Source organism: Trachurus trachurus (genome assembly GCF_905171665.1).
Source record: "Trachurus trachurus genome assembly, chromosome: 9".
Lineage (NCBI taxonomy): Eukaryota > Metazoa > Chordata > Actinopteri > Carangiformes > Carangidae > Trachurus > Trachurus trachurus.
The window spans coordinates 14270912-14285721 of record NC_139895.1 but is presented as its reverse complement, the minus strand read 5'-3'; the positions used below and the strand labels follow the sequence as shown (position 1 = coordinate 14285721).

General features: G+C 42.4%; 1 protein-coding gene across 7 annotated transcripts in view; it reads right to left on the bottom strand.

Moving 5' to 3' along the window:
- Positions 1–14810, bottom strand: part of slc20a2 (solute carrier family 20 member 2) — a gene marked incomplete at its 3' end in the record, with an annotated part of 49070 nt that continues 34260 nt past the window's right edge. For 5 of the 7 annotated variants that reach the window (XM_083978443.1, XM_083978444.1, XM_083978445.1 and 2 more), the window contains 4 exons: positions 13759–14395; positions 12889–13074; positions 9756–9840; positions 1–5444 (listed from right to left, as the gene is read on the bottom strand). In XM_083978443.1, the coding sequence (XP_083834569.1) occupies positions 5280–5444; positions 9756–9840; positions 12889–13074; positions 13759–14395 (1073 nt within the window). Of the gene's footprint in view, positions 5445–8033; positions 8119–9749; positions 9841–12888; positions 13075–13758; positions 14396–14810 lie in introns of those variants that run through there. The other 2 variants (XM_083978448.1, XM_083978449.1) reach the window with 2 other exon arrangements.

Below are 14810 nucleotides of genomic sequence, written 5' to 3'. Positions count from 1 at the left end.
GGCTACAGTTTCTTTTGATTTTTTATTCATTTATTATTATTTTTCTTTTTACTTTTGAAGGACCGGACAGTTAAATAGCAGTAAACAGTAAAAAGACAACACAGAGCTGTAAAGCCTGCAGGCCAGCCAAGGAGCACATTCTATTACAAAACAGACCAGAAAACTAGAGACAGCACGCCACATCCAGATGAAGGTCTGAACTGAAGCCCCCTCTGCCTCTGTAAGGTGGTGCTAGATCCACACAGACAGGAGAGGGCGCTATTACACCGGGGCAGGTGGAGCCACACGACCACAGAGTGACAGCAATGTAGTTGCACCTTCACAAGAAAACAGCTTGTATTGCACATTCAGGGAGAAAGAAAATGGCACATTCTGTTTCTCTAGTTGTTGTATTTTTTTTCCTCTACCAGAAAAAAACAAACATAAAAAATGAAATAAAATTACAAAACAGTTGTAATGCAGAAGAAGCATTGTAACTCCCTCAATGGCAATCACACCACACCACTGATTGATTTATACTGATCAGTTGAAACGGACTGGTCTAAAATGCTGTCCCTCGCTACGGGGAGGGAAAGTGCCAGATGGGCCATCTAGTGGCTGCGTTCAAATACCTTCACCAAACAGAGATTATTGCAAATTCAAAACCTGCAGTGTTCAAGTGACTATTGTTTTTTGGGAAACAAATAAAAAAAGTATATGAACAGCAGTTTTATATGAGTTAAGTCCATATAAATGTATGAGATGATTATTCAGTCAGGCCAGACTCTTTTAAAGACCCTGAAAACAGTTTTTATGAGGTATTATTAACATCTCAATAATATTGCTGCCTGTGATATCTTTAAAACATTTCCATCAACGCTGCCACCAGAGGGCGATTTTCACTTTCCCTCCCCATCTTGAGCAGTGCATCCCTTTTGGCCTATCAGGACTGATAATGCATGGAAAAACAATTTTTAAAAAAATGACAGTGCGAGTTACACAGGAGGCTGAACAGAGCGTGGTGATGATACACAAACCAGATATCGGAATCGTGCTGGCTAACCTCAGTCCATTTACAAATACATGTCACCGTCCAACGGGAGGACGGTGGAGCCTCATTTCATTGTTTATTTTAATTCACACAAGATCAACAAACTCCCACCAGCCTCAGTCAGAAAGTGAATCTGATCATAGACAGGTTCTTTCCATCAGTTTTCTACAGAGCTGAAACTTGGTTGTTACAAGTCGCCTAATAAAATCTGTTTTGTTAGCATTCAAGAACAACAGCTGCTGCTGCAAGGTTTTAATTGCACTTTTGTGACTAAGACTCATGGGATCTGTAGTTGTTTAATGTTACCAATAAAGGTTTGTTTAATCTAGATGCTGTAAATGCTCTGAGATAAAAGCTCAAATGTAATGGTCTGACACAATGTTGAGGTTAATTTTAGACAACGGACAAAAACAGTAAAGCTTTCCTGAAGACAAAACGAACAAAAAAGCCAAAAGCTACTGGAACAGTGACTAATGTTACCTTTCTGAGGAAATACCATTAGTGTGCGATTACACACTCTTAATTGTGGCTTTTTCGATTGAGTTAGTGGTTGATTTTGCACCATCTTACATTTACTATGACTGGTAGGCTAATTAGTGGACTTGGACTGGGTGCTGGTGTTCAAACAAAGCTAATTAGTAGATCATATTTTGACAACAGAAATAGTCTTCCTTATAAAAAACACTCAGACGTTTAAGTGCTACAGTCTTACTTGTTCTGGTATGACCAGTAGCTAATGTGTTTAGTTACAATATTCTTTGTTTAGCACATATCGTTATCTTGTAATTGTCACTTCTTCTGCTTTAAAAAGAAAGTAAGAAAATATCTGATAAGATCTTTGATATTTTAGGAAACAAGTCTATAACCTCTTGTGCTTCATGATTTTTTTTAATGTCCTCCAGGTATGCTCACTGTTCGAGAAACAAACACGTGGTCTATGCAGCCCCTTGTGTAACACACAGCCTGGAAGAGTAAAACAAAAAGAAGGGTAATGAGCTTCAAGAGTGGTCACCTGCCAAAACAAGGAAACATTGTGTCCTCACAGTCCAGTTTTCAGTTTTTCTAAGTTTATGTTTCTCAGCTACACAGATTTTTTGCTTCTAGGTTTTTTTTTGCCTTCAGTGAGCAGTTCTCCTGGTTTTAGCGAGATGCTGTCCTGCTCTCACAGCTCATGATCAAAGCAGTATAGGGAAACAAAATTACAAAGTGTTCTCATTTAAAATTCAAAAATAAAAATGGTAAATTTAAAAATCTGATCTACTGGCAACCGACACGTCAATCTACATGTTAGAAGAACACACTGGGCTTAGAGGGAGTATGGCGCATGGCACCAATGAGGCGGGACACCCCTGTAACAAGACTCGTCTCTCATTATCACTGTCAACTATAGTCCCTGTTTTACCAATTGTCCCCATCAACCCCTGCAAAATGTGTCCTCCAAAGTGTCTGGAAGCTCACCCAGGTTAAAACTCAGATATGGTAGAAAAATATATAGTCTTGATGAAATTTCTCTAGTTATTCTCTTCATTACTGAATTGCACCCATACATGTAGTGTTAACGCTTTGTAGTAGCAGTGTAAAGTGACGGGGATCATGATTAGCACTACTACTACAACAAAAACCAAACAACAGATCATCGCGCGCACACTTGCACTTGCTCTTGCTCTCTCTCTCTCTCTAGACACTTCTGGTTATATTTTTTTTTACTTGCACTTAAAAAGTCATGGTTAATAGTTTGTCTTTCATTGGCATCATTAGGCAACAGTTTTTTTTTCAGATACTCTACAATATGGTTACGATGTAAACACCACAGTACTTAATTATCTTACTGTATCTGCACAAAATAAAACACAATGTTACAAGGCAAGTGGCTACTTAAGCATAGATTTGTTCATGAGAAAAAAAACAAACATGAAATTAGGAAACACAACACACACAAGAACAAAAACAACTTGCAACACCTGGCAATCGAGTTTCTTCAAATAAAAAGAGCTTTAGACTTTGTTCATCTACAGGTCGGACGACCCTGTTAAAAAGCTGGTGATGATCATTGCTATCCACCCCCTGATACCGTCTCGTTCCAAACATCATGAGCCTAAAGACAAAAGTCTTGTGATATTTTTATGACATGAGGAGCTTTTGTTCGGCCCCTCGGCGTTGTGACCCTATGATATCTAGCTAACCTTTAGCACTTAGATTGAAAACACAGGTGATCAATTAGACTAAATGCTTCTACACTTCAAACAACACCAGCCCATTTTGAGGAGCTACAAGTGTGGCTGGGGTTGAAGCCCCCGCTTCCACTTACAATACAACAGTTTGACTTAGTTGTTTTTTTTTGATATGACACATAGTTGTAGTTTGACACAACAAGGCTTTAACTTTTCGGAGGCGTCTCGAGAGAAGCGCCTCACATGAGGGTCATGAGACTGAGGTTCAGGGCTACTGAGACAGATAAGAAGTGATCTGACTGACGATCTGAAACGACCCGAACATCATGGACAGTGTAGAGGTCCATCATTGGCAGGGAGCCTTCGACATGAGGAAATGACTCCAGTAGCTGAGCTCTATGTATGAAAATAAAGGCATACAGATGCAGATATGTGAACTGCTTTGCAGGCCCTTCTCAGTTTGTGTGTGTGTGTGTGTTTGTATCTGTTCAGTTTAAGTGTTTTTGGCGTTTTGCTGCACCCTAAACCTCGTTATTCTACTTGGCATGCTGACGATGGCGACAAACACAGCTGGCTTTGGCATGGTGCTGCTCTCAGTAAGAGCCACCTCCCTCTGACGTCGCCATCTCAAACCCACCAACGTCGTCTCCTCCGGGAGGAAACTACATGATCGTTTCTGTCAATACTGTTGAATTCACTGATGTGGCAAAATCTAAATGAATTAATTATCTCCAGTTGACAACAGGATGGATTGATTGGTTGATTGATTGATAACTTTAAATGTAAAATACCATCTTCCAATCAATATACTTCTGCCAACCGCCAAAAAACAGCAGCCTGTCAAGTGTGTGTTCATGACTTAGTGTGTGTGTTAGTAGTGTGTGTGTGTGAGCCTCTGGGATGAAACGCACTGTATATTATGACATCATGAAGAGGTGAAGAGGCCTCCCCCACAACATTAAATACAAACCATGATCCCTCCCCACCCCTCCCCCAAACTCTTTAAGGACAGTATTTACAGTACAAATTACATTATAATACATCATTAAAAAATATGAGATCCATCTCTAAAAACATACAGGAGCTTTTGACAAAAATCAACTCTTTAGCAAATCAGGTTTCTATGGTATCATGTGGAAAAAAAAAAAAGAAAAAAAAAAAAAGCAGAGTGACAGTCCCACCACCGCTCTCTGAGGCGTCCTTTCCATTTGGCCCCAGTTGTACCTGGCTAGCATGTTATAAAAGTGAGATGATGGATGGGTTGGTTGACCACACGCACATCTTTTCTTCTTCTTGTTGTTTTTTGTTTTTTTGAAACTTTAAAGCAAGCTGCGATACAACAAATCACACTCAATCCAATACAATAATATGTACAGGTTTTTTTCTGGCATCTTGGAATAATAATAATTATAATAATAATAATATTAATAATTATAATAATAATAATAAGCATTTGGCCAACTATGCTACCTGGGGTTGCAAGCAGAAGGATATAGTTTTACTGCAAGCAAGTTTAGATTTGCAGAATTAACTTTTTTTTGTTGTTTTAAAATCATCTTGAGTGGTGATTTTTGTCTTTTTAATGACGAGACAGAAAATGGCCGCCACTGTTTCTCCTTCAACCATAAATCTTGTTAAAAGTTACTGGAAATCTCACGATTATTGTCATATGTACAGCAGATTGGATGGTATGGTGAACACATTGGTTACACAATTTCTTATGCACCCTTTAAAAAAAAAAAAAAAAAAAAAGAATAAATAGAAACCAGATCAAGAAACTCAACTCAAATGAGTCAAAAAAAGATCTCTGGACTATGGAGCCAGGCAGCATGTGAACCAACCCTCCTCACATCCACAGTACAACCAAGTCCATGTGTGAAACCTCTGCAGCTCCCTCCCTCCCTCTCCTCTCCTCTTCGTCGTCACCCCTGCCCTTCTCCTCTTTTTCATTTCACTTCTCCTTTATCTGAACCCCGACACTCGAGCTATGATTTTTACCCAAGTTTTCCTCTCTCTATCTCTCTCTTATACTCTGACTCTCTCTTTCCTCCTCTGTTCTCCCTCCCGGCCACGTGCCCTCAGACGAAGGGCAGGATGCCATAGACGAACAGGGCCATGACGGCGGCGCTGAAGAGGCCGGCCACGGGCACCGTGACGAACCACGCCAGGAAGATGTTCCTGAAGAGGCGCCAGTCCACCGCTTTCTTGGAGCGGATCCAACCCACGGCCACGACCGAGCCCACCTGGAGGGACGCAGCCGGAGGAGGAGGAGGAGAAAAGACAAACAACACAATCAGCAGCAGTAATGTTTAAAACACGGTGAATACAGAGACACTGAGGAGCTGCAGGCTGTTCAGGCTTTCCTCATGATGGAGGGTTTTCATGAGCAACCGATCATTTAGTGTTCAGATAAAGCCCCGCTTGTTTTATCAGGCATCTGTTTCCCTGCCCAGTTTGTATGTTTAGCTATTATTTATCTGTCAAGCTCAAACAGCTGATGAATTAAACTGCCAGAGGCGATTGGTGGGAATGATGCAGCATGTTTTTGGCCTCCAGTTTTAACACTGAGGCTGGTGGAGGATACAGTCCTGTACTAATGTAACAGTATAAAAAATCAGAAGTAATCCTACCACTCAAACTACTTTTTTTTTTTATCATAATCGATTGTGTATGATGTATTATTCGATGTAAGCATTAGCAATGTGGTTGAAATTTCATAATCTTTTATGATCATACATTTAGATGAAGTGCAGTAAAGAGTACTACATGGTAAATCTCAAAAATTGTAAATATTTAAATGTACTTGGTGAAATTGCTGATAGGGAAACAGAAGGTAATAATCCTATAAACTGTATAAAATATTAGCATTTCAACAGGAAAGCCTTACACAACCTCCAGCTCTTCAAAACCAGTTAAGTCCAAAAACGCCTGTGTTAGTTAGAGCAAGCCGATCAAAATGGTTATTACTACTTAATTAATATTGTGCGTGTGGAAGTCTGAAATTAGCAGGTCTACTGCAAACATTGAATATTTTCCCATTCATTAGCTGTCAAATTAAAAGTTAATTTTGAGATTTGAAAAAAATGGGGAAAAAAAACTCCCCTAGCGCATACAAAAATATCTGCACCTGTCAAGACTTCCACTAATGCACTTTCCACTCACCTTTATGGAAGAATTCAAATTATAATACCACAGAAGACACATACATACACATTGAGGACACTCCAGTGTGTTCAGTGTGTGCACAGTGACTGGTTGTTTTTTTTTATAGCTCTGCGGACACTGCGGGCGTGCAGGAATCAAACTGTGTTTTACGGCTTTTATACAACCATGAGACACATGATACACCTACAGTCACACTCAAGACTAAATGTGGAAGGTCAGGTCGATAGAGACCAGTTATGTTTGTAGTCGTCAATAGGCCAGTCTTATTAAAGGTCACCGAGAGAAGACTTTAGGCTGAAAATCACAGTCTGTGTGGAAGAAAAGCTACATTTTCTGGCCATGGGTGTTTGTTTACAGACTTTTCTAGTATTTCAGGCATGCAGCAACAAAGCCTGACCTCAGCCCGACCTCAGTGTTTAGGCTGCAGAGCTTCTGAAACAACGAGTCACTGTACATCATCACACCGCAGCGTCCCACAACATGTCACACGTCACTCTGGCTGGGCATCGATTCAGTTTAACCTCCACTGAAGAAAAAAAAGAAAAAGGAGCCTGAGCGGAGACCAAACCAAATAGATGCCCATTGCTTCGCTTTCTCACTCTCTCACACACACACACACACACAGACACACACACACACAGACACACAGACACACACTCTCTCACAGCTGTCTGGGAAATGTTGACAGATGTTGTTGTTGGTTACTTTGTGAAAACTACACGTTAAACAATCAGAAAATGCCTTTTGTTTAATATATTGCATTTATATCTTTTAAATACTAATTCTGGTCCAACATATGCAGATCCCCCAGACACACACACACACACACACACTCACAAATTCAAATCAAATCACCACCACAATTGTATACCTCTAACCATCAGTAGATTTAGCATTTTGGCATAGCAGCTGATTATCCGAGGTTTTAGGGAAGAGACAAGGGTGTTTGGAGGTGAGAATTAAAACTAAGAAATGGATGGCGATGTTGATGTTTAGACAAATTGATCAGATAAGTAATTAAATACCAGTTTTGAGTCTTGTGCAGTTTCCCTTCAGCAAACCTAACATAGAGTTGTTGTTTTTTTTGTTCAAGTTATGTTTCATCTAGGTTTTCACTGTTACAGCTATCATCCACTAAAATCTTATCCCATATTTAGACTTAATATGTTGCCTAATAAAGACTAACTGCACAATTAAATAGTTCAGTATTTTCCTTTAAATATCTTTGGTAATGTTGCAGTAACATAAATGCAAGTTCAAGCGTTTGAAGAAAAAGATTGGAACAAAAGAAAAATGTGATATTATTAATCTAATTGACAAAAGAAAATGTGAACAACTAAATCAAAAACGTGGAAATAAAAAAAAAATCTCATGGGTCTCTGCTTTTTAAGAGTTAAGATGTAGTGTGGTTTCTATTCAGCAGTGATTTATTGCCTGTTATCCAATAAACTTACATTTAATGTGCTCAGACTTTCCTTTAATATCACACAGCTCCCTTCTGGGACTTTTATGGGAGCTCGAGCTGCCGGAGGAAAACTGCACGAGGTCAAAACTTCAACTGCGGGAGTTGTGATTGTTTTTTAGAGATTGAAAGCTACAGGTGAAGCGATGAAGTGGAGCTCTGGGAGGGCTCTTTAGCACAGCTTCACTACCATTGACTCCAATACCTTGCAGTGGGTGGAGCTTATTGGGATGCCCACATTTGATGCAACAAGCACTGTTAGCGCACTCATTACTTCAATGCAAAATCCGCTGTGAAGACAGATGAGTGGAGAGACACAGAGAAAGATGGAGAGGGAGAGGGAGAGGGAGAGGAAAAAAAAAAAAAAAAAAAGGGAAAACAAGTGAGACAGGTGGGGGGTCAGGGCAGGAGGCTGGTGGTTGGGAGGAGGAGGAGGAGGGGGCTCAGAGGCTGAGAGTCTGCTTGCAGCCAAGCACAGGAGGGTGGAGGACCCACATACCAAACCATGCCAGTGCTGAGAGGGCAAAATGGAAAAGAGTTGGTGGAAATGAAACAGAGAATGAGACACCATGTCGATGTGGAGATCAGGTGGGTGGGGCGGAGGATTGTGGCCGGAGGGGGTCCGACATGTCTTCCAGCCTGGATCCGGACATTCCTGAAAAGAACAGGGGAGAGGGGCTGCACACTGCTGCCTGGGGACGTCGGTGCTGGGCTGAACTCTGCTGCTGCTTCAGCTGTTGTTGTCTTTTAATGCAGGGCAAAGATTGATGGGAGTGGTTTTCAAATGCAGCAAATTAAAGGATCATTCTGGTTTATTTACTTTGCATTTACTCTTAATTATAATATAATACCATTGGACTCACAACTTCATTGCTAGGATCTAGAAAAACACTTTGAGATTAGAGCTACTTAAAGCAACACATTTTTCCATTATCGATACACATACCTAATTTAAATTCATGTTTAATCTCTTTCCTTCAAAGAGACATTATACCTATTAATAGATTATGATACTTTGTAAGATTATACTGCCTCTGCTACAAAGGACACTGTCTTATTACATTAATTTAGGTCATTATGATAATATCAATAACTTTAATTAAAAAGATTGTTTAGTATTTTCAATAACCGTTTAATTTACAGGCTGCTAATTAAGTGATAATGTCAAGAAATAACCTAGAAATAACGGTCAAGTTCATAGTAATGTCCTGTTTTTCACTTGCTTTTAAAGCTGCAAATTTTTTGGTAAAGGCCAGAATTTTTCTCCACCAAGTCCTTGCAATTTACCGTTAGTTCTAGCCTATTTCTACGCAATCAATCGTTACTTCTTGGCTATTTCTCAACCTTACTATGGAATTTCCCGTTATCTTTAGGCTATTTCTAGACATTATGACAAAATTAATTGTTATTTCTTGGCTATTTCTTGACATTATCACATAATTAGCGGCCTGTAATTAAAGGGTTACTGTATTTTCCAACTTGAGTCATATCTGCTGACATTTTTCAGTCTGGGTGCAGCCCAAACAATTATTTATATTACACCATTGCATATTTAACATTCCTGATTATACTTTGACTCTTGACTTAGTTGCAGCAACATTTCTAGATCTCAGCATCGACTTGAGTGTGAGTTAAATGTTACCAGAAACAGAAATGATGGCTGACAAGTTGCAACAAACCAGAAATGATCCTAAACTGCCACGAGGAGCTGAACTTTCTCATGTGTGTGGTCAAATCGTTTTATCAGGAAGCGGGAAAAAGAGAAAAGACTGAGGTGCCAAATGTGTGTGTGCCGGTGCCCTGGGAGGCAGTGTGAGCTCCCTGTCCCCTGGAGATGCCTGGAGGAGGGGGAGGAGGAGGAGGAAGAGGAGGAGGTGGGGGGTGTTGGGGTTTTGTTGAGAGCAGCTGGAGGTCCACTCAGTCATACCTTGCAGTGTGTGGTACTGACAGGGATTCCGACATTGGAAGCCAACACGACTGTGAGTGCAGAAGCCAGTTCAATAGTGAATCCACTGTGGAGGAGGAGGGAGGAGGAGGAGGGAGGAGGAGGAGGAAGAAGAGGGGAGAGGAAGGGGAGTGGACGTGGGGAGGGGGCAAAGAGACATTCTTCATTGTAATGCCTGGGTTGTGCTGTTGATGGCACGGTCTCAACGTATTCCAGCATCCACATTAAAGCACAGTAGGACATTCAACAGCAACTTTGAAGTACAACTTTGAAGTTCGCTCAACGCACACACACGCGCTCTCTCACACACACACACAAACACATAAATATAAACGCAGGTCCAAAGCGTTGGTAGTTAATTCATATCTGAAGAAGTTGCATGTGGTGCACTGGCTGTCTGTTGTTGTTGTGAGAGTTTGTGTTTCTGTGTTGCTTTGTGGTGACTAGGAGACACTTGGTCTGGTCTGAGATCCTGTCCCGTTTCCAGATCTGGAAGAGAACCCCGTCCCCAAGCAAGCAAGCAAACCAAAAAAGAAGAAAAGAAAAAAAAAGAGTCTCCGAGAGCCAGAGGAATGAAGAGAAACTGGACAAGTGGGAAAGGAAAAAAAAAAAGAAAAAAGAAAAGCCAAGTTCCTGTGAACAAACACTGTTGAAACGTGATTGGCTAAAGTGACATAACCAGCAACATGTCGCTCCAGTCACTGTTGACCAGCAGGGGGCCAGAGCCACTTTCACAGCAGTCCTCTAATTATTTGACTAGAGTCGATCGTGAACACAACTTGAACCCATGTGTAAAGTGGAGGCTCGCCTTCAACTGTGTGTGTGTGTGTGTGTGTGTGTGGAAACAGGTGTGGAACGTTGAGGCGGCCAAATGATTTTAAGCTGACCATGTGATTACATTACATCCCACCACTCTCTCTCCTCTCATTTCTGAATGCTGTCAAGCAAAGGTCTTCATTAATACAATAATGTCTAATCTCCATAGAGCTTTGACACCTGTTCTGAGTGATCACACACACACACACCAGCTCCACCAGATATATTTTTTGACTTGTCATAGCAGGAAAGGCACAGGTGTTCATCACAAAGAGCTGGACGGGACTGTTTGTGTTTTTGAGCTGCAGCGATTCATCCCCGTGGTGCTTTAACAGGAACGGCATCCTGAATGAGGAAAATCCATCTCTTATGTTTAAGGACTTTCTTTTTTTTTTTTAACAGACTGGCTGGGCTGCTCAAGTGTTCACCGTGCCAGGCAGAGCAGGCTGTATACACAAACACACACACACACTTTCTCTATCCTTGCCCCAAACAAACTTCTTTGTCAGCCTGATGCATGGAAACAGACAGTAGAGGAAGGGGGAGTCTTTACAGGAGTGAAGCAGAGCAAATTTGTCTTTGAGTCCTGGCAAAGAGAAAAACTAAGCTGGTTTTGGAAAGGAAGAGATTAAAGAAAGAAAGAAAGAAAGAAAGAAAGAAAGAAAGAAAGAAAGAAAGAAAGAAAGAAAGAAAGAAAGAAAGAAAGAAAGAAAGAAAGAAAGAAAGAAAGAAAAAAATAATTAGATGGAGCGACTGCAGGGAAAGAAGGAAAGATTTAGAGGTGAGAGTCCCATTATAAACAAGATCCAGTGAGGAGAGGAAAATGGGAAGGCATGGAGAGAGGGAGGAAGAGAGCCGACCACAAAAATAGAGATTTACAGGGGGAGGACAGACGGAGGGGGGAGGGAGGAAAGTGCACGAGGAGTCAGGCTGGTGTTCCTCTCTGCGGTTGGAGAAGAGAGGCCAAGGGTTCCCACTGTGGCTTTACCCCTCCCTCACCCCTCCTGCTCTAGTTCCCCTCACCCAGAATGCCAAACGACTCTCTGTAACCCTGTGCGACGGAATTTTTTATTTTTTTTTTGGCTGGAGCAATTAGACCTTAACATGCATGCATGCTCACATTCATCACACTCATACAGTAGATTCATCGCACCGCAACCTGAAGGCACAGAGCCCGTCTTCCATGAGCTCACACAAACATCCACACACACACACACACACTGATCTGCTGCTGCACAGTAAGACAAGAGGACAGCAAAAAGATATAGCAAGACGGAGAGAGAGATATTGATTTCAAGGACAGAGGAGCGGCAGTAAGTGGTTGAGAATGTGTGATGTCCGCTGCTTGAGTCAAAAGATGAAGTGAGCCCTGGGGCTTTATGTGTTGTGGTCCACAACCGACTACTTATTTATTCATAATTATTATGTAATAAGTCAAAGGGCAGTGAGAAAGTAGAGGGAGAGCATAGCCTTCCCTTTTTCATTGCCTATGTATGCAAAGAGGCACGAGACTAGAGGCACAATTATTATAGTAGATATCTGAATATGCTCCAAAGCTGCAGAGAATTATCTCCAGCAAAGTTAAAGTTCTTGTTCTTGAGTGTGTGAGGAGGACTGCCAGCCAAAAATGATAATTACTCAGCTCGGATTATTTCTCATCATGTTGTTTATAGCTTTTAAACGCTAGGAGGAGAAAAAAAAAGACAGTAAATAACCCTCCGCTGTGGGTGCTGCCCTTAATTAACTCAAATAAAAGTCAAATCTTTCCATTAAACCCAATATATTAGAAATATTACTATGCAGAGCCACTTTACTCGGGTTGTTTGTGTAGTGAGAGTGTGTGTTGCCTGCAGCAGCAGCAGCAGCAGCAGCAGCAGCTCTGTTTGGGGAGTAGAGAGTAGTTAACCAGAGCACGCTCGGGACAAATGTCCTTGATTAGTCAGTCACTGTACCTGTGAACACACAGCACTCGAGGCAACAAAACCCCCGGACTCTATGAGCGACAGTCTCCTCACGTTTGTGTACTTCACTTTCAGCTTAGTGCGAAACTCTGTGTGCGAGTTGAAGGGCAATTACTTGTTCAAGAACATATAACAGCCTTATTAAAAACACTGTGTGTGTGTGAGTACAGCCCAGTGTATTGAAGTACTTACCCAGGAAGCTGTGGCCCTGGTTGCACTTGTGTGTGTCAGCATGTCGCCTCTTTGGTGATTGGCAAGTGAAACACCTCTCTTCTCAAAGACACACACACACACACACACATTCATCCACTCGCTTTCCCACGTGGCAGCTTTCTCACCTTGAGGGGGTGATGGGAGTCAGGTCCTTCCCCATCGTCTGGATGACGCGGCGGCCCCACACCCACAGCCCGGCGCAGATGCCCACGCCGCCGTAGAACAGCAGCCAGATGGGAGTGGAGGCGTCCTGCATCACGCCGCCCTGGTCGTAGATCATCCACAGCGCCACCAGAGGGCCGATGGCGTTACTGCAGAGGTGAAGAAGACGACACATTACCACCTCCCTCAGATCCTCAGGTGCCTGTGCCAGACTGGGACTAGTAGTGACATTTCTCCATTTGTTGTTACAGATAAATGAACGCATGTAATATAAGAGTAAAAAAAACCAACAACAACGACCTCCCTCTGCATATCAGACAAGCCCCCTCACTGTCCATTTTTTAAACTTGTCTTAAAACCCATTTTTATTCCTTGGCTTTCAACGCAGCATTAGACTCCGGTTTTAGAGTTTTTATTGTTTTTATGTTTTATATCTTATGCTCTATTCTTATATGTACAGCACTTTGTTTCAGCTGTGGTTGTTTTTAAAGTGCTCTATAAACAGTGTTGGGCATGCTACTTACCCAAAAAGCAACTGAGTTAGTAGCTGAATTACTACAGTACATCACAAAAGTAAATGATAAATGGCTTTTTTTGATTTGATTGACTAAAAGAAAATGTGTATGTAACATATACTTGAATGAGGGCATTATTTTGGCTATAATGGGGAAACAGAAACTTTTTTGGTTAGGCTACTCATTATTAGAAAAAAGTAGTGCCATTAGTAACGCTGTTATTCTATAATGCCGTTATTCCCATCACTGTCTATAAATAAAGTTGAGTTGAATGTACTATACTATGTGTCACTATGTGTGAGCAGCAGGAAGCAGCACCTGACGTCGTTGCCTCCGTGGGCGAAGGAGCCGAAGCACGCCGTGAGGATCTGCAGGAAGTGGAAAAGCTGGAACACCTCGGGCTTGTCCTTCTCCTCGTGGTCCTCCTCGGCCAGGTCGTCCAGAGGCACGGGGGCCGGAGCCCCGTCCTCGTCCACTCCCTCCAGCTCCGTGGCCAGCTTCATCTCCACGCCGCCCTCCTCCGCCTCGATCTCGGCCTCGGCCACCGCGTTGCAGTACGACGAGTAGCTGTCGTACCGTACCCTCTTCTTGGTGTAGGACACGCTGTTGCTCCGGCCGCCTCCCTCGCCCACCAGCTTCTCGCTGTCCTCGCGCGACTCCGTGCGGATGAGCGGCTGCACGGGCATGCCGCATATCGCCGCCGTGTAGCAGGTGTAGCTGTTGTTGCGGCGCAGCAGGCGGTAGTTGTTGTCGGCCGGGCCGGCGTTGGAGCCCGAGCGGTCGCTGTCATCCATGCGGCCCAGGTGGATTTTGTGAAGCAGGTCTTTGTAGAGACCCGAGTCCTTGTGCACCGTGTGGTACACCTGGCCATCGCTGCGCATGTGGCCGTCGAAGCTGAAGCTGCCGTTCGACACAGGTGACTTGAGGCAGCCGTTGGTCATCGAGTGGGTCCGACCTGGAGGAGACGGGATGGAGAAGAAGGGGTGGATGAAAAATTGTGGAGAACAGCACATTTACAGTTATTTTCTCAAAATATACAGTACATAAACTAAAACAACTTAGTTGCTTTAAAACTTAAAGCAACTTAAATGTAAAACAAGAGCTGCTCAAAGCATGTTAGACTGACCTGAGGAATGAGCTCTATGTATAGCTCCACTACTCCCTGAACTTAATGCTGCTCCTTCATTTCCTGTCTTACATTATTGGACAAACTGATTAATCCAGGTGTGTATGACCATTGTGACTACTTTGACACACCTGGATTAATCAGTTTGTCCAATAATGTAAGACAGGAAATAAAGGAGCAGCATTACAGTAAGTTCAGGAAGTAGTGGAGCTGTGCATAGAGCCCATTGGGAACCAGTTCAATA